The following is a 20,008-nucleotide window of genomic DNA, read 5'->3' on the forward strand; positions in this document are numbered from 1 at the left end:
AGGAAGGAAGGAAGGAAGGAAGGAAGGAAGGAAGGAAGGAAGGAAGGAAGGAAGAAATATACCAGGCCTGGCATGGTGGCTCACACCTCTGGGAGGCCAAGGTGGAGAGATCACTTGAGCCGGAGTTTGAGACCAGCCTGGGCAACATGGTGAAGTTCCATTTCTAACAAAAATACAAAAATTGGCAGGGTATGGCAGTGGGTGCCTATAGTCACAGCTACTTGGGAGGCTGAGGTAGGGGGATCACTTGAGCCGAGGGGTTTGAGACTGCAGTAAGACATGATTGTGCCACTGCATTCCTGCCTGGGCAACAGAGAAAGAAACTATCTCAAAAAAAATAAGTAAGTAAGAAAAAAAGAAAAGAAAAGAAATATTCTAACTAATAAATGTAGAAGTAATGAAGGAAATAGGAAATCACCAATAAACACTTCAGTAACAACTGCTGGCTGGGCGCAGTGGCTCACACTTGTAAATCCCAGCACTTTGGGAGGCCAAGGCAGGTGGACCACCTGAGGTCAGCCATTCAAGACCAGCCTGACCAGTATGGTGAAACCCCATCTTTACAAAAAATACAAAAATCAGCTGGGTGTGGTGGCATGCGCCTGTAGTCCCAGCTACTCAGGAAGCTGAGACAGGAGAATTGCTTGAACCTGGGAGGTGGAGGTTGCAGTGAGCTGAGATCACGCTACAGCCTGGGGGACAGAGCAAGATTCCATCCAAAAAAAAAAAACCTGAAGGCAGCATCGAAATAAGTACTAAAGTTAGTGGGCAAAAATTTAAGGAGAATCAAAATATCCTACAGTGTCAAAGTATCTACCTCCAAACTTCTTATTTACCATGGAGAAAAAGTGGAAAAGTGTGGCAGACACATCCTTAACTAAATGATCAAGGAGTGTGTGTGTGTGCCTTTTTTCAAAAGACAAGGTCTCGCTTGGTTGCCCAGCCTAGCATGCAGTGTGCGATCACAGCTCACTAAAGCCTTAAACTCCATGGCTCAAGCGATCTTCCCACGTTAGCCTCCAGAGTAGGTGGGACTACAGACATGCATTACCGTGTTCAAGTAATCCTTCCACCTTGTCATCCCAAAGTGCTGGGATTATAGGAATGAGACACCATGCCTGACCAGTGATCAAAGCTACTATCACCAGTAATAAGGCACACAGACATCATCATGTATCCCCTGATATTGCCTGATATTGTGACATCTTGCCAAAAATGCATAATCTGAATCTAACCCTGAGAAAACATTAGACAAACTCAACTGAGGGACATTCTGCAAAATACCTAACCTATATATTTCAAAAGCAGCAGGTCATATAAACCAAGGAAAACTGAAAGAACTGTCATAGATTGGAGAAGACTAAGGAAACTTGACAACTAAATGCAATGTGGGAACCTAGATAAGATCCTGAAGGACGTAAGGTGGAAAAAAACTAATAAAACCTAAATAAAGTCTATAGTAAAGATCACTTACAAAATTAAGATTACTATGTTAATCTTAGTTTTGATGGTTGTATTAGAGTTATAACAGACATTAATATAAAGATGTTAATACAAAGCATATATAAGAACTCTATGTACAATCTTTGCAACTCTTTGGTAAATAAAATTCTTTCAAAATAAAAGTTTAAAGCCAGGCACAGTGGCTCATGCCTGTAATCCCAACACTTTGGGAGGCTGAGGCAAGTGTATCACTTGAGGTCAGGAGTTCCAGACCAGCCTGGCCAACATGGTGAAACCCCATCTCTACAAAAAATAATAAAAAAATTAGCCGGGTGAGGTGGCGCACACCTGTAATCTCAACCACTTGGGAGGCTGAGGCACGAGAATCGCTTGAACCCAGGAGGTAGAGGTTGCAGTGAGCTGAGATCGTGCCACTGCACTCCAGCATGGGCGACAGAGCGAGACTCCGTCTCAAAAAAAAAAACAAAAACAAAATCAAGATAAAATTTTAACAAAGAAGCCAGGCACAGTGGCTCACTCCTGTAATCCTAGCACTTTGGGAGGCTGAGTTAGGCAGATCACTTGAAGTCAGGTAGACCAACCTGGGCAACGTGGTGAAACCCCATCTCTATTAAAAAATACGAAAAAAAAAAAATTAGCTGGACATGGTGGCGCATGCCTGTAGTCCCAGCTACTCAGGAGGCTGAGGCATGAGAATCACTTGATCCCAGGAGGCAGAGGTTGCAGTGAGCCAAGATTGTGCCACTGCATTCCAGCCTGGGTGACAGAGGGGATCTTTTCTCAAAAAAAAAAAAAAAAAAAAAAAAAAAAACAAGCAAAAAAACAAATGAACAAAAAAACCTCTCAGGATTCAACAGTAAAAAAAGCAAACAGGCTGGGCACCATGGCCCATGCCTATAATCCCAGCACTTTGGGAGGCCAAGGCAGACAGATTGCTTGAGCTCAGGAGTTCCAGACCAACCTGGGCAACATGGTGAGACCCCGTCTCTACAAAAAATATAAAAATTAGCCAGGCATGGTGGTGCATGCCTGTGGTCACAGCTAACGAGGAGACTAAAGTGAGAGAACTGCCCAGAAGATTGAGGCTACAATGAGCCGATATAATACCACTGCACTCCAGCCTGGGCAACAGAGAGAGACCCTGTCTTAAAAAAAAAAAAAAAAAAAAAAAAAACAGGCCAGGTGCCGTGGCGCATGCCTGTAATCCCAGCACTTTAGGAGGCCGAGGCAGGCAGATCACCTAAGGTCAGGAGTTCAAGACCAGCCTGGCCAACACAGTAAAACCCCGTCTCTACTAAAAATACAAAAAAATTAGCCAGGCGTGGTGGCACATGACAGGCATGTGCCAGCTATTCGGGAGGCTGAGGCAGGAGAATCACTTGAATCCAGGAGGCAGAGGCTGCAGTGAGCCAAGATCACGCCACTGCACTCCAGCCTGGGCTACAAGGGCGAGACTCCATCGCCAAAAAAACAAACAAACAAACAAAAAACCACAAACAATCCAATTTAGAAAACAGGCAAAGGACATGAAGAGACATTTCATTTCATTGAAGATGATACAGAGACGGCAAACACACACAAACACAAGATGTTCAACATCATTAGCCAATTGGGAAATGCAAATTAAGACCACAGTGAGATACCAGTACAAAACTATTAGTGTAACTGAGTATTTCAGCTTAGAAATGCATTTTAAAACTTTTTTCCTCCTTTTTCTCTAGTCTTAAGATGGAACCTTGAAACAAACTAGACACTTTGTGTCCTTAGTCTTAAAATACGGCCTTGAAATGTTCTCTGAAACTCTGCTCCCCTCTTTCCCACCAGACACTCCCTTGCACCATGCACACTTATCTAACTGCATGCTTGTTAAGAAATTCCAGGGGCTACAACAATCCAGGCAAAAAGGCCCAGCTGTGGAATGAATTCTTCTCTACAGGGAGATTACCTCAAAACTGATAATCTATAACTCAGCAGTAAATAAAATGGCACCAGCCTGCACTCCAGGCAGACAATAATTCGAGATAGTCCTTGGAACAACACATGGGAACCTCCATCTTGTGTTACTCCCACATTTCCCCTATCAAGTCTCATCTTTTTAAACCCCTTCCCTCAGCCTAACACTTGAAATGGCCTTTTGGAGACATAAGCCTAGCCTTTCCCAACTGCTAGCATTTCCATAAAGTTGCTTTCCTTTCACCACTCTTTCCTTCTCATGTTTTGGTCCTCAAGCAGTGAGCAGCCAGACTTTTGTTGTATTAGACCATCTAAAAGAATTAGATGGTTATATTAGACCATCTAAAAGAATTATTTTGAAATGACAATACCAAATGCTGCTGAGAATATGGGAAAACTGGATTTCTCATACTTTGATGGTAGTAATGTAAAATGATTAATTTTGCCAATAATTAATTTGCCAATAATTAATTTTGCCACTGCATTCCAGCCTGGGTGACAGAGGGGATCTTTTCTCAAAAAAGATCCTCTCTTCTCAGTGATCCTCTCTTCTCAGCCTCCTCAGCTAGGACTATAGGCACCTACCACCATGCCCAGCTTATATTTATTTTTATTTCTGTAGTGACAGGGTCTCACTATATTGCCCAGGCTGGTCTCAAACTCCTGGTCTCAAGCGATCCCCCAAAGTGCTGGGATTACAGGGATAATTTCTTTAAAAACTAAGTATTAGGCCGGGCACAGTGGCTCATGCCTGTAATCCCAAAACTTTGGGAGGCTGAGGAGGGTGGATCACTTGAGGTCAGGAGTTCAAGACCAGCCTGGCCAACACGGTGAAACCCTCTCTACTAAAAATACAAAAATTAGCCAGGCATGGTGGTGTGCACCTGTAATCCCAGAAAATCGGGAGGCTGAGGCACAAGAATCACTTGAACCCAGGAGACTGAGGTTGCAGTGAGCCGAGATTGCACCACTGCACTCCAGTCTGGGTGACAGAGCAAGACTCTGTCTCAAAAAAAAAAAAAAAAAAAAAAAAACCTTAAATATCTACTTCTAAGCATTTATCCCAGAAAAATGAAAACACGTCCACACAAACACCTACAAACAAATGTTCAAAGCAGGTTTATTTTGTAATATTAAATGACCCTCAATAAGTGAATGGTTAACAAATTGTGGTACACCCATACATACCATGGAGTACAAAATAAAAAGGAACAAACTGTTAATACATTCAACAGCTTTGCTGGATCTCAAGGGCATTATGCTGAGTTGAAAAAGGCCAATTTCAAAAGGTAACAGCCTGTATGATTCCATTTATATAGCTTTTTTTTTTTAAGAGGGTCTTGCTCTGTTGCCCAGGCTAGAGTACAATAATGCAATCAGAGCTCAATATATCCTTGAAATTCTGGGCTCAAGTGATCCTCTCTTCTCAGCCTCCTCAGCTAGGACTATAGGCACCTACCACCATGCCCAGCTTATATTTATTTTTATTTCTGCAGTGAGAGGGTCTCTCACTACAGGCTGGTCTCAAGCGATCCCCCAAAGTGCTAGGATTACAGGGATAAGCCATTGTTCCCAGCCTGATATAGCAGTCTTGAAATGACAAAATCATAGATGGAAAAAAAAGTAAAAAAAAACTATAGATGGAAAACAGTTTAGGGTTCACCAGGGATTAGGAATGGTGCTGGGGCCGGGCACAGTGGCTCACACCTGTAATCCCAGCACTTTGGGAGGTTGAGGCAGGTGGATGACTTGAGGTCAGGAGTTTGGGACCAGCCTGGCCAACATGGTGAAACCCTATCTCTACCAAAAATACAAAAGATTAGCTGGGCGTGGTGGCGGGCACCTGTAACTCAGCTACTCAAGAGGCTGAGGCAGGAGAATCGCTCTGGTAGGTGGAGGTTGCAAGTGAGCCAAGATCATACCATTGCACTCCTGCCTGGGCAACAGGAGCAAAACTCCGTCTCAAAAAAAAGGAATGGTGCCAGAAAAAAACAAAGGTGTGGGCTGGGCGCAGTGGCTCACACCTGTAATCCCAGCACTTTGGGAGGCCAAGGCGGGTGGATCACCAGGTCAGGAGATCAAGACCATCCTGGCTAACACGGTGAAACCCCATCTCTACTAAAAAAACAAAAAATTAGCCGGTGTGGTGGCAGGCGCCTGTAGTCCTGCTACTCAGGACACTGAGGCAGGAGAAAGATGTGAACCTGGGAGGCAGAGTTCGCAGTGAGCTGAGATCGTACCACTGCACTCCAGCCTGGGTGATAGAGCAAGACTCGGTCTCAAAAAAAAAAAAAAAAAAAGGTGTGAGTATGATCATAAAAAGGATGCAAGAGGTAAATATTTATGGTATAGAAGAGTTCTGGATCTTGACAGAGGCTGTGGTTACATAAATCTATGCATATGGTAAAATGGCATAGAATTATATATATACATTATCACTGTCAATTTCTTGATTGTGATATTGTACTAGAGTCATATAAAATGTAACCACTGGAGGAAATGTGATAAAAGGTACACTGGGCCTCGCTGTATAATTTTTGCAACTTCCTGTGAATCTATAATTATTTCAAAATAAAATTTTAAAAAATAGGCTGTACCAACCTAGTTTCTAATCCAGAATAATTCAAAGCAAAGAACTTTTGGGAGAGTTTTATAATTGGATTGTTTTCCTTCTCACAACTACTCAGTGTAATCTGAATTGACTCATGGTACCTAGTTTGGTGTCTTTATCATTTTACACTAAAGGGGTCCTTGAAGAAGTGGTTGATTCCAGGTATAGAGCAGGAAAAGTACAAGATGAGCCTGTGCCATTTTACACTCGATAGCAAGGATTGCCAGGGTTTTATCAAGAACACTCAGGAACCAACTTGAATAGACTCTCACTGGCCAAATATGAGATCATTTGGGCATAAATAAGAATAAATACATGCAATGGTTTAAAACATCAAATACAATTAAATCCATGAGGTCAAAATGATTTTTTAAAAACTTTCATTGGCCGGGCGCGGTGGCTCACGCTGGTAATCCCAACACTTTGGGAAGCCAAGACGGGTGGATCACGAGGTCAGGAGATCGAGACCATCCTGGCTAACAGTGAAACCCCGTCTCTACGAAAATACAAAAAAAACTAGCCGGGCGTGGTGGCGGCACCTGTAGTCCCAGCTACTCGGGAGGCTGAGGCAGGAGAATGGCGTAAACCCGGGAGGTGGAGCTTGCAGTGAGCCGAGATCGCGCCACTGCACTCCAGCCTGGGTGACAGAGCGAGACTCCGTCTCAAAAAAAAATTTAAAAAAATAAAAAATAAAAACTTTCATTGATGGGCTGTGAAGGATACTACAGAACCATCTTGTTATTTTAAAATCTGGTTAAAAAAGAGAGAGAGAGAGAAAGTCAAGCACAGTGGCTCACACCAGTTATCCTAGCACTTTGGGAGGCCAACGCGGGAGGATCACTTGAATCCAGGAGTTTGAGACCAGCCTGGGCAACATGGTAAAACCCTGTCTCTACAAAAAATTTAAAAATTTAGCTAGGCATGGTGACACACACCTGTAGTACGAGCTACTCGGGAGGCTAAGGTGGAAGGATCACCTGAGCCTGGGAGGTTTCAGCTGCAGTGAGTCATGACTGTACCACTGCATTTCAGCCCGGGCAACAAAGCAAGATCTTGTCTTAAAAACAAACAAACAAACAAAAGCAACCCCTCCTCCCAATTCCATTTAGATTATTATCAAAAAGAATACAATACATAGGAATTAACCAAATATGTGAAAGACTTCTACGATTTAAAAATACATATATATATTACTGAAAGAAATTAAAGAAAACATGAACAAACAGTAACACATCCCATGTTCATGGATTAGAAGACTTAACATTGTTAAGAGGTCAATACCACTGAAAGCAATCTACAGATTTAATGCAATCTCTATCAAAATCCCAATGATTTTTTGGTAGAAATAGAAAAACCCATCCTAAACGTCATATGGAATCTCAAGGGACTTAGAATAGCCAAAACAAACTTGAAAAAGAAGAAAAAAGCTGGAGGACTCACACTTCCTAATTTCAAAACTTACTATAAAGCTACAGTAATCAAAACAGTATGGTACTGGCATCAAAGGCACGGAAATAAACCCTCACATATATCATCAAATGATTTTCGACAAGGGTGCAAGATCATTCAGTAGGAAATGGACAGTTTTTTCAACAAATGGTATGGGGAAAACTGCACCTGTACCTAATAACACATACAAAAATTAACTCAAAATGGACTGAAGACCTAAATATAAGTCCTAAAATCCTAAGAAGCTTCACAACATTGGATTTGGCAATGACCTCTTAAATATGACAACAAAGACACAGGCAACAAAAAAAGATAGACAAACTAGACTAATTGAAAATTTTAAAATTTTGCGCATCAAAAGACACTATCAACAGAATAAAAAAGTAATTCACAGGGCCAGGCATGGTGGCTCACACCTATAATCCCAGCACTTTGGGAGGCCGAGGCAGGCAGATCACTTAAGGTCAGGAGTTCAAGACTAGCCTAGCCAACATAGTGAAACCCCATCTCTACTAAAAATACGAAAATTAGGCCAGGTGTGGTGGCTCACGCTTGTGTGGTGGCTCACGCTTGTAATCCCAGCACTTTGGGAGGCCAAGGCAAGAGGCTCACTTGAGGTCAGGAGTTCAAGACCAGCCTGGCCAACATGGTGAAACCCTGTCTCTACTAAAAATACAAAAATTAGCCAGGCGTGCTGGCATACGCCTGTAATCCCAGCTACTTGGGAAGCTGAGGCAGGAGAACTGCTTGAACCCAGCAGGCAGAGGTTGCAGTGAGCTGAGATCACACCATTGCACTCTAGCCTGGGTGACGAAGCGAGACTCTTTCTAAAAAAATATATATACACACAAAAATTAGCCAGGCATGGTGGCGGGCACCTGTAATACCAGCTACTTGGGAGGCTGAGGCAGGAGAATTGCTTGAATCCAGGAAGCAGAGGTTGCAGTGAGCCGAGACTGTACCACTACTGCAGTTTGGGTGACAGAGTGAGACTCCATCTCAAAGAAAAAAAAAAAGTAATTCACAGAATTCGAGAAATATTTGGAAATCATATAACTAATAAGGAATTAATATCCCGACTATACAGAGAACTAAAACTTAACAAGAACAAAAATTTCAAAAATGGGCAAAGGGGCCAGGCACAAGTGGCTCACACCTGTAATCCCAACACTTTGGGAGGCAGAGGCGGGTAGATCACCTGAGGTCAGGAGTTCCAGACCAGCCTGGCCAGCATGGCAAAACCCTGACTCTATTAAAAATACAAAAGTTAGCCAGGCATGGTGGTGGGCGCCTGTAATCTCAGCTACTCTGGAGGCTGAGGCAGGGAGAATTGCTTGAACCCAGGAGGTGGAGGCTGCAATGAGCAGTGAGATTGCACCACTACATTCCAGCCTGTGCAACAGAGTGAGATTCTGTCTCAAAAAAAAAAAAAAAAATGGGCAAAGGACTAAAATACACATTTCTCCAAAGGATATATACAAATGGCCAATAAGCACATGAAAAGATGCTCATCATCATCAGGTAAATACAAATCAAAACCAGAAGGATATACTACCTTTGATATGGTTTGGCTGTGTCCCCACCCAAATCTCATCTTGAATTCCCATGTGTTGTAAGAGGGACCCAGTGGGAGGTAACTGAATCACGGGGACAAGTCTTTCCCTTGCTGTTCTCATGACAGTGCATAAGTCTCACAAGATCTGATGGTTTGATAAGGGGAAACCCATTTCATTTGGCTCTCATTCTCTCTTGAGGCTGCCATGTGAGACGTGCCTCTCACCTTCCACCATGACTGTGAGGCCTCCCCAGCCACATGGAACTGTAAGTCCAATAAACATCTTTCTTTTGTAAATTGCCCAGTCTCAGGTATGTCTTTATTGGCAGCATGAAAATGGACTAATACAGTAAACTGGTACCAGTAGAGTGGGGTGCTGCTGAAAAGATAGCCAAAAATGTGGAAGTGACTTTGGAACTGGATTAACAGGCAGAGGTTCAAACAGTTTGGAGGCCTCAGAAGAAGACAGGAAAATGTGGGAAAGTTTGGAACTTCCTAGAGTCTTGTTGAATGGCTTTGCCCAAAATGATTATAGTGATATGAATAATTAGGTGAGGCTGAGGTGGTCTCAGATGAAGATGAGGAACTCATTGGGAACTGGAGCAAAGGCGACTCTTACCATATTTTAGCACAGAGACTGGCGGCATTTTGCCCATGCCCTAGAGATTTGTGAAACTTTGAACTTGAGAGAGATGATTTAGGGTATCTAGCAGAAGAAATTTCTAAGCAACAAAGCATTCAAGAGGTGACTTGGGTGCTGTTAAAGACATTCAGTTTTATAAGGGACGCAGAGCACAAAAGTTTGGAAAATTTGCAGCCTGACAATGCAATAGAAAAGAAAATTCCATTTTCTGAGAAACTCAAGCAGGTCACAGAAATTTGCATAAGTAACAGGAAGTCAAATGTTAATCCCCAAGATAATGGGGAAAATGTCTCCAGGGCATGCCAGAGGTCTTCACAGCAGCCCCTCCCATCACCAGCCAGGAGGCCTAGGAGGAAAAAGTGGTTTCAGGGTCGAGGCCCAGTGTCCCTGTGCTGTGTGTAGCCGAGGGACTTGGTGCCCTGCATCCCAGCCACTCTAGCCATGGTTGAAAGGGGCCAACATAGAGCTTGGGCTGTGGCTTCAGAGGGTGCAAGCCGCAAGCCTTAACTGCTTCCACGTGGTTTTGAGGCTGCCAGTGCACAGAAATCAAGAATTGGAGTTTGGGAACCCCCACCTAGATTTCAGAAGACGTATGGAAACGCCCAGGCAGAAGTTTGCTGCAGGGGTGGGCCCTCATGGAGAACCTCTGCTAGGGCAGTACAGAAGGGAAACATGGGGTCGGAACCCCCACACAGAGTCCCTACTGGGGTACTGCCTAGTGGAGCTGTGAGAAGAGGGCCACCGTCCTCCAGACCCCAGAATGACAGATCCACCAACAGCTTGCACCGTGCACCTGGAAAAGCCACAGACATTCAATGTCAGCCCATGAAAGCAGCCGGGAGGGAGGCTGTACCCTGCAAAGCCACAAGGGCAGAGCTGCCCACGACCATGGGAACCCACCTCTTGCATCAGCATGACCTGAATGTGAGACATGGAGTCAAAAGAGATCATTTTGGAGCTTTAGTATTTGACTGTCCTGGCCGGGCGTGGTAGCTCATGCCTGTAATCCCAGCACTTTGGGAGGCTGAGGCGGGTGGATCACCTGAGCTTGGGAGTTCGAGACCAGACTGACCAATATGGAGAAACCCCATCTCTACTAAAAATACAAAACCAGCCAGGCGTGGTGGCACATGCCTGTAATCCCAGCTACTCAGGAGGCTGAGGCAGGAGAATCCCTTGAACCTGTGAGGTGGAGGTTGCGGTGAGCCCAGATCATGTCATTGCACTCCAACCTGGGCAACAAGAGCCAAACTCCATCTCAAATACATATATATGTATTTGACTGCCCTGCTGGATTTCGAACTTGCATGGGGCCTGTAGTTCCTCTGTTTTGGCCAATTTCTCCCATTCAGAATGGCCATATTTATCCAATGCCCATACCCCCAAATTAGGAAGTAACTAATCTGCTTTTGATTTTACAGGCTCATAGGTGGAAGGGACTTGCCTTGTCTCAGATGAGACTTTGGACTGTGGATTTTTGAGTTAATGCTGAAATGAGTCAAGACTTTGAGGGACTGTTGGGAAGGGATGATCGCTTCTGAAATGTGAGGACATGAGATTTGGGAGGGGCCAGGAGCAGAATGATATGGTTTGGTTGTGTCCCCACCCAAATCTCATCTTGAATTCCCACGTGTTGTGGGAGGGACCCAGTGGGAGGTAATTGAATCATGGGGACAAGTCCTTCCCTCGCTGTTCTCATGACAATGAGTAAGGGTCACAATATCTGACAGTTTTAAAAATGGGAGTTTTTAATAAATAAAAGAAAAAAAATAGGAGTTTTTCTGCACAAGCTCTTGTTTGCTGCCATGTGAGATGTGACTTTCACCTTCCACCATGATTGTGGGACCTCTCCAGCCATGTGGAACTGTGAGTTCAATAAACCTCTTTCTTTTGTAAATTGTCTCAGGTATGTCTTTATTAGCAGCATGAAAATGGACTAATATAACCTCATACCCATTAGGATGGCTACTATCAATGAAACAGAAAATAACAAGTATTGATGAGGATGTGGAAAAACTGTGCACTACTGGTAGAAACGTAAAGTGGTACAGCCACTGTGAAAAACAGTATGGCAGGTCCTCAAAAAATTAAAAATAGGGCTGGGCGAGCCAGCTCACACCTATAATCCCAGTACTTTAAGAGGTCAAAGTGGGAGGATGATTTGAGGCCAGGAGTTCAAGACCAGCCTGGTCAACATGCTGAACTCTGCCTCTTCAAAAAATTAAAAAATTGGTGGAGAGATGGTGGCACATGCCTGAAGTCACAGCTACTTGAGAGGCTGAGGTGGAAGGACTGCTTGACCCCAGGAGTTTTGAGACTGCAGTGAGCTATGATCTTGCCACTGTACTCCAAAGCAAGACCCTGCCTCAAAAAAAAAAAGAAAAAAAATGTAATTAAAAGTAGAATTAATTACTGTATGATCCAGCAATTTCACTTCACTCAAAAGAATTAAAAGCAGGATCTCAAAGAGATATTTGTATATCCATCTTTATAGCAGCATTATTCACAATAGCAAAAACATGGAAGCAATCCAATGTCCATCAACAAACACACACATAAGCAAAATGTGGTATATCCACACAATGAAATATTATTCTACCTTAAAAAGAAAGGAAATGCTGACATATGCTGCAACATGGATGAACCTTGAGGACGTTATGCTAAGTAAAATAAGCTAGTCACAAGAAGATTCTGTAGGATTCTACTTGTGAGTTACCCAGTCAAATTCATACAGATAGAAAATAGAATGGTGGTAGGGAATGACGGGAAGGAGGTATAGTAAGATGCTGATAAACAGTTGTAGAGTCTGAGTTTGCAAGATGAAAAGAATTCTGGATATTGTTTGTACAACAATGTGAATGTACTTAAGGCTAATGAACTATACACTTAAAAATGATCAAAATGGTCAATTTTATGTTATTTGTACCTTACCACAATAAAATTAAAAGAATTGTTAATAGTGAGAACAAGCCTACTGGAATAACATAATTCACTAAAAGTAATAATAATGGACTATGTAAGTTTGTTTAAGACAGAAAAAAATTTTTAAGTAATGTAACCCCTTTTTAAGAGTTACGATAACCAAAAAAAAAAAAAACCCATGAAATAACCAAATAGGTTTTAATAAATTTATACTGTAAATTCATACTGTAAAATAATTACTGTAATAAATATTTTGACTGTACTATATAGAAACCTCAAATAAAACTGAAATAATATAAACAAAATACGCTCTGAGCAATAAGCTTAATATTCAACTTCATGTTTGCTTCTTTTATTTACCTGGGAGAGAGAATAGTACCAAGTCAGAGGAAGATCAAACACTCTTAGGGCAGCTGTCTTCAAGGAAAACTGTGATTCACTTACTGTTTCTTCTGACATGGCTCCTCTTCTAATCTTCATTAAATGAAACATAAAAACATATTAGCCACAAAGATTTCTGGTTACTTTACCAATGAAAGGTACAAACTGAAATTTTAATTCTATCAGCTTATTTTTGCAGTCAATTATTGATGACATTACACTTGAGGTAAAATTATATTTATTAATCACCAAACACGTAAAAGAAAAAATAAGCTATCCTTCCTGTAGGAGACAGTGTAAAAAATAATAATAAGTTAAAAAATAAAAAAGCTAGATTTAAACTTTGAGTCCAGGTAGCAAATTTTCCTTAGCAAACTGCAAGTTCTAGATTCTCTCTTTTCTGGTTACATAAAAATTTAACATATTTTAGAGAGTAACTGAAAATATACTGCTTCCCATTCATTTGGTTTCCTTCGTATAACTGCGGGGGTGAGAGTGGGTGGCAGGCAGGTTGCTGAATGGAATCCGTAACAGAATCCTGGGGTTCTGTGAACCTCCGAATTCACTGACTGAACATCAGAACTCACGCATTTATTCTCCTATTGTCTCATTTTAAAGATCTTCAGAGAAATGCCACATGCATGCTATATGATTTTGGTATAGTTTTAGTGCATATTATTCCTCTTGAACAAAAAAAGAAAAGTCAGATGAGTACAGAGAAGCAGTTGTTGCACAAAGATAAGTCATTAATGCAGTGGTTCAGGGTCTGGGTTTCAGAGCCAGAAATAATTTTATTATCACTGTACCCAGTTGAACACACACTAAACAAATTTACACGGTATTGATATATAAACCAGTTTACAAGTTTATCTATTTATAATAAAGAAATACACTATCTAGTGACCAGAATACTTACATATTCTATCAAAACATATCATCCCTGAAATAAAAGACTATAGGAAGCTGAACTAATAAGTCAAAAATGTTGCCTGATGAGTGCAAAAATCAAGAGTCCTGAGGAATATTCCATTCAGGCCAAGAAAACACCTACGCACTATCTCCAATGCACAAGAGAATGCGCTTCTCTAATAACCACAATGTTGATGTCTACCAAATTCATTATTTATTTTATTTGGGTAGTGTTGTATATTACATAACAGAATATAAAAATTACCAACAATCTCTCTACAAAAGTTTATTTGCTGGGGAGCACAGTGAGTGGCTCATGCCTGAGCTACTTTGGGAGTGATTTGGGAGGCCAAGGTGGGTGGATTGCTTGAGCTCATGAGCCCAGGAGTTCAAGACCAGCCTGGGAAACATGGTGAAACCTTGTCTACACCAAAAAAAAAAAAAAAAAAATTACTTGCTATACTTTTTTAGGCCCTTCATTTCTGCATATATCTCTATGTTCTCTTTTTCTATACTCCAATAGACTATCCCCTTCCATTAATACCCACCTGTTTTCAGACAAGGGTCAAAACCACTGATTAAGTAGTGGCTTCCTTTAAAATCAAACACAGCGATACCTCTTAGGGTGGGTTACTACTACTGATGCGTCCCTTAATCCTTACTAGAGATACAGCAGTATAAATTTAATTCCCCCTACCAGTGTTCTAAGTACAACTTTTAGACTCAGTATAGTTTAATTGACATACATTTATTTCAGTCAACACCTTGTGATAGAGACATATGATTAAAAAGTACAGAGGAAACCATGAACAGCTAAGAAAGTGAAAAATGGTCCTCTGGAGAATAAAACAAGGGTATAGAGAAGCCGGGCAAAGAATGACTGCTTTTCCTTATAAGTCTGTGTGTAATACTTGATTTTTAAAAACCTGCCTACATGTATCACTTTTTTTAATATTACTACAGTAAAAAGTTGGGGGAAGCTCATTTATTCTTCCCCCTCCCTAAATATTAATACATTTTATTTTGAGAAACATTTTTACTAATTAGATCATTAAGCAATCTATGCTACTGCATTAAAAAAAATATATTGAGTAATTCATCCAAAGTAATTTTCCCCATAATAGAGCATTCCAAATTTTTAAGCAGAATAGAAAGAAAATAAAGCAAACACTTTAACTGGTTGCAGAGATATTCTTAAAAGATTATGACAAACCTAGACCGAGCGTAGTGGCTCACGCCTGTAATCCCAGCATTTCCGGAGGCCGAGGCGCATCAGTTGAGGTCAAGGAGTTCGAGACCAGCCTGGCCAATATATTGAAACCCCGTCTCAACCACAAATACAAAAAAATTAGCCAGGCATGGTGCCGCGCCTGTAATCCCAGCTACTCGGTAGGCTGAGGTAGGAGAATTGCTAGAACCCTGAGGGCGGAGATTGCAATAAGCAGAGATTGCACCATTGCACTCCAGCCTGGGTGACAGAGCAAGACAGCGTCTCAAAAAAAAAAAAAAAAAAAAAAAAGATTACAACAAACCTCTATTTTTGCATTATAACTACCTCATTATTTTTCATTTAAAATTACTGAGGAAGTTGATTCCAAACCTAATCATTATTCATTGAAAAACTAAAAAAAAAAAAAAAAAAAAAAACTAGTCATTTCAGTTGCTTCCAGAAGTATAATAAAAATAAACATGAAGGTAGTTTCATGATTATTCAAAGTTATAGAAGGAATCTATAAAACATAACCAAAAATATTGTCCTATGTGATATTACTTGTTCCTCTACATTCCAACTACTGAGTAATTAAAAATAAGTGTCATAAACAATTTGTTTCTTACACATCTTAAAATTCTATCCTACAACTTTGACTTTATAATACAACAGGAAGGAAAGTCTGAAATACCAAAAAGAAAATTGACGTGAAGCACAAATCTATATAACCTAACTCTGAGAAGACACTTTGAACAGAGAAAAATGTTTAGCTGCAATAACAACAACAATAAAACAACAATAATAAAAGTCTCAAAGTCCTGTGCAAAAACAAGCTGAGTCTTTCCTCCGGAAAACAGATATTTAACAACTTTACAGAAGGAAGAGACACCACAATACTCCCGTCTAAATTTTTCTCTGAAAGCACCTGTAAAGCAGCATAATCTTTCACAACCAAAAGCCACTCCCTGCTCAAAACCACCCGCATCCAAGCCGAACCTGAGACCTCACCAACTGCCCCATCGCCAGCGCGCTCTCTCCCGACCCCACAGCAGCCCCTCGCGGAGCTCTCCTCTGCTGTCTTCCTTTTTCTTTACCAAGAGGACCAGAAAAGGGGTACCTCAAGCTCGGCCGTCCAGACCCTTCCTCGGGCTCAGACCGATAGCGAGCCATCTCAATTCCGCGCGTCCTTTGCAGGCCTCCCTCTGGCGTGGGGACCCTCCTGCTTTCTTATGCAAGTACTAACCAGGCCCGACCCTGCTTAGCTTCTGAGATGAGACGAGGTCGGGGGTGTTCAGGGTGGCACGGCCGTAGACCCTCTGGTTTTCCGCCGCTCCACCTGGCACTCAGAGAGCTAACGCCGGCGATGGAGTCCGCGCCACCCGTGCCCCGAGGCCTCTGCCCCAACTACGTGGCCGCCCAACTCTCCGCTTTCTCCCACCCGCCTGTCCGTCCACCCCACCCCGCCCCTGGCCCAGTACCTGGAGCTCCAGGCCAGGTACAACCGGCCTGCCCACGCCTGCTTCCCAGCTGCAGCCTGGGGCCGAGCAGCAGCCACACGGAGGCAAAGCGGAGTCCTTCCGGGGTCACGAGTGGGAAGGTGGAGAGAAAGTGGAGGGGGCCTTCTGGGCTTTCTGCGTGAGGGGCTACGTGTGAAGCAGCTCCCGCCATTTTTGTTTCGGGTAGAGGCTCCTGCCTCGTCAGAAGGATGTAAAAACTAGATTTGAAGAATCGCATCCTTTCACAAACCGGTCAAAAACTAGTATTGTAGTTTGTAACCTGTCGGGGGATTTAAAACAGTTGTCAGTCTGGTGAAAACTATGGAGCCTTTCCCCTGGAAAAAAAAATTCGTATACACATGCTCATTACATTAAAGGAAAAAAAAATTACACAGTTTCAAAAGCCTGAAAACAATCCATGGATCTAAGATTAAGAACTTCTGCCACAGGCCCTCAGCCCTCAAATGAATGAGTGTTAAGAGGCATTCTAATCCTGTATAGAAGATGCATTTAATTTTGATTTCATGTCCTCTTTACCTTTTTTCTCTGTTTCCCACTGAATTAGGCAACCGAAGAATATTGAATGTAGCAATTTATTGGCAGAGTAGTCACCGCTCTCAGGTTCTGTCTAATACACAGTAAACTAATAGGGGGCCGGGTTAGGAAAAAGTAACAACAACAAAACCCAAGGTACTGTTTCTACGTTCAGTCTTCAGTCAAAACATTCCATCAGAACTGCAGATTTAGGCGGGGCTCGGTGACTCAAGCCGGTAAACCCAGCACTTTGGGAGGCTGAGGCGGGTGGATCATGAGATCAGGAGATCGAGACCATCCTGGCTAACATGGTGAAACCCCCTCTCTACTAAAAATACAAAAACAAAATTAGCCAGGCGTGGTGGCGGGCGCCTGTAGTCCCAGCTACTGGGGAGGCTGAGGCAGGAGAAGGGCGTGAACCCGGGAGGTGGAGCTTGCAGTAAGCCGAGATCGCGCCACTGCACTCCAGCCCGGGGACCGAACGAGACTGTCTCAAAAAATAAAATTGAAGGCCGGGCGCAGTAGGTCACGCCTGTAATCCCAGCACTTTGGGAGGCTGAGGCGGGCGGATCACGAGGTCAGGAGATCGAGACCAGCCTGGCCAACATGAGGAAACCCCATCTCTACTAAAAGTACAAAAATTAGCCAGGCACCCACCTGTAATCCCAGCTACTCAGGAGGCTGAGGCAGGAAAATCGCTTGAACCCGGGAGGCTGAGGTTGCATGAGCCCAGAGAGTGCTACTGCACTCCAGCCTGGGGGACTAGAGCAAGACTCTGTCTCAAAACAAAGCAAAAACAAAAACAACAACAAAAAAAACTGCAGATTTAAGAATTCTAGTTACTGAGCTTTTTTGTGGTAAAAAGCCAAAATAATTCTGTTTTCAAAATTCCCATTTAATCAAATGGAAAATAGAATAGTAGTACCAACTTATTATATTATTAGATTAATAATAACTATCCACAGACTGGGTTTTTTTTTTTTTTTTTTTTTTTTTTGAGACGGAGTCTCGCTCTGTCGCCTAGGCTGGAGTGCAGTGGCGCAATCTCGGCTCACTGCAAGCTCCGCCTCCCGGGTTCCCGCCATTCTCCTGCCTCAGCCTCCCGAGTAGCTGGGACTACAGGCGCCCCCCACCTCGCCCGGCTAATTTTTTGTATTTTTAGTAGAGACGGGGTTTCACCGTGGTCTCGATCTTCTGACCTTGTGATCCGCCCACCTCAGCCTCCCAAAGTGCTGGGATTACAGGCGTGAGCCACCGCGCCCGGCCCACAGACTGGGTTTTATGTGAAAATATTTTGCACTTATAAGGTAAATGGAGCTCTTGAGATTTGAAAAACCTGTAATTTGTAAGGCTATTTTCATTTATTTTCCCAATTTCCTCCTCTTTCCCATTTCCCACAACTTCCAAACATTCAGCCTAATGGGAAGAGCAGTACTGATGATGACTACCACTCAACACAATTTTCCTGAGACCACATTATCTCCTTAATTCCACGATAAACATTATGAGAGAAATATTATTACATGGTGGGTACAGATTTTATTCTTTAGCATGAGAATAAGATATGTCACATTTAGGCCAAGTGAGGTGGCTCGCATCTGTAATGCCAACAATTTCAGGGGCCGATGAGGGAGGATCCCTTGAGGTAAGAAGTTCGAGATTAGCCTGGGCAATACCAAGACCCCCATTTCTACAAAATAATAATAAAATAAAATATATAAAACAGAAAGAAATATCACATTTAATTTATGTTTATAAACCAAATGCAATTTGCTCTAAGCCTCCCTTCTTCTGGTTTGGCGGAGTACTGCACTCAATTTTAGCTATTATTGGATACATTAGTTAACATATTAGCTACAAGTAAAAGAAAACCAAACAAGTAGTGATTTAAACCAGAAGGACAGGGGATTCAATGTCTTCTGATATTGGGGACAAGGAAAAAAATTGGAGCCTAGATTAATTCTGAAGGCCCGTACCTCCCCCAGATAACCAAGCCATCACGTAATGCTCAGTGACCCAGAGAATGGAGTTCATGGAGTATGACCAGTTATTTCTTCTGTAAGAGTACTGCAATACATGCTACAGCAACCATTAATGAATTTAGGGGATCCTATCTGCATAATATCAAAACAAAACTGTGAAGTTAAACTGCCTGAGTTTGAATCCTTTCTAGATCACTTACTAGAGGCATTGTTAAAGGAAAAGAAACACAAAGCTATTTTTCTGTACTTTCGACACTTCTGACACCAAATGTGCAGAGGCTTTTCCCCACCGAAGAAGTCTACAATTATGTCTTATTATAAACTCCACTCCTTAATTTAGTATCTACCAACTGGGTGTTGTACAGTTAAATTCAATTCAATACTATGCACCAAACCCTTAAGGGCTCAGTCCTACAAGACTGCCCCCACTTCAGATGCCAATTGCAAATCCCAGTTTGTCACTTGTACTTCTGACCAACCAGCTATAAATCAGGGATTCCCACAACCTTCTCCTCCCATCCCAAACCAGTTTATTGATTTATAACAGAAGATATTACAAAGGATACAGATGAACAACCAGATGAAGAGGTACATAAAACAAGATCTGGAAGGATCCTGAGTGCAGGAACTTCTGTCCACATGGAATCCCATTTTGGGATATGGATGTGTTCATCAACTCAGAAGCTCTTAGAACCCCATACTTCAGGGATTTCTATGGAGGCTTCATAATGTTGTTACCAGAAAGGGGTCCCAATCCAGACCCCAAGAGAGGGTGCTTGGATTTCATGCAAGAAATAATTCAGAGCAAGTCCACAGTCCAAAGCAAAAGTAAATTTAAGACAGTAAAGCAGTGAATGTATACCTACTGTATAGACTGAGTAGGGCGTTCCCGAAAGGAA

At 42.3% G+C, this 20,008-nt stretch overlaps 1 protein-coding gene across 4 annotated transcripts in view; it reads right to left on the reverse strand.

Moving 5' to 3' along the window:
- MIGA1 (mitoguardin 1) overlaps nucleotides 1-16,676 on the reverse strand; it is a 100,630-nt gene extending 83,954 nt beyond the window's left edge. For 2 of the 4 annotated variants that reach the window (XM_023209039.1, XM_023209021.1), the window contains exons 1-2: nucleotides 16,576-16,676; nucleotides 12,958-13,071 (exon numbers count right to left, since the gene is read on the reverse strand). In XM_023209039.1, the coding sequence (XP_023064807.1) occupies nucleotides 12,958-13,056 (99 nt within the window). In that variant the 5' untranslated portion in view covers nucleotides 13,057-13,071; nucleotides 16,576-16,676. Of the gene's footprint in view, nucleotides 1-12,957; nucleotides 13,072-16,575 lie in introns of those variants that run through there. The other 2 variants (XM_023209029.1, XM_026454725.1) reach the window with 2 other exon arrangements.
- Between the last annotated feature and the right edge of the window lie 3,332 nt (nucleotides 16,677-20,008).

The sequence above is a fragment of the Piliocolobus tephrosceles genome, chromosome 1 (assembly GCF_002776525.5).
Source record: "Piliocolobus tephrosceles isolate RC106 chromosome 1, ASM277652v3, whole genome shotgun sequence".
Classification (NCBI taxonomy): Eukaryota; Metazoa; Chordata; class Mammalia; order Primates; family Cercopithecidae; genus Piliocolobus; species Piliocolobus tephrosceles.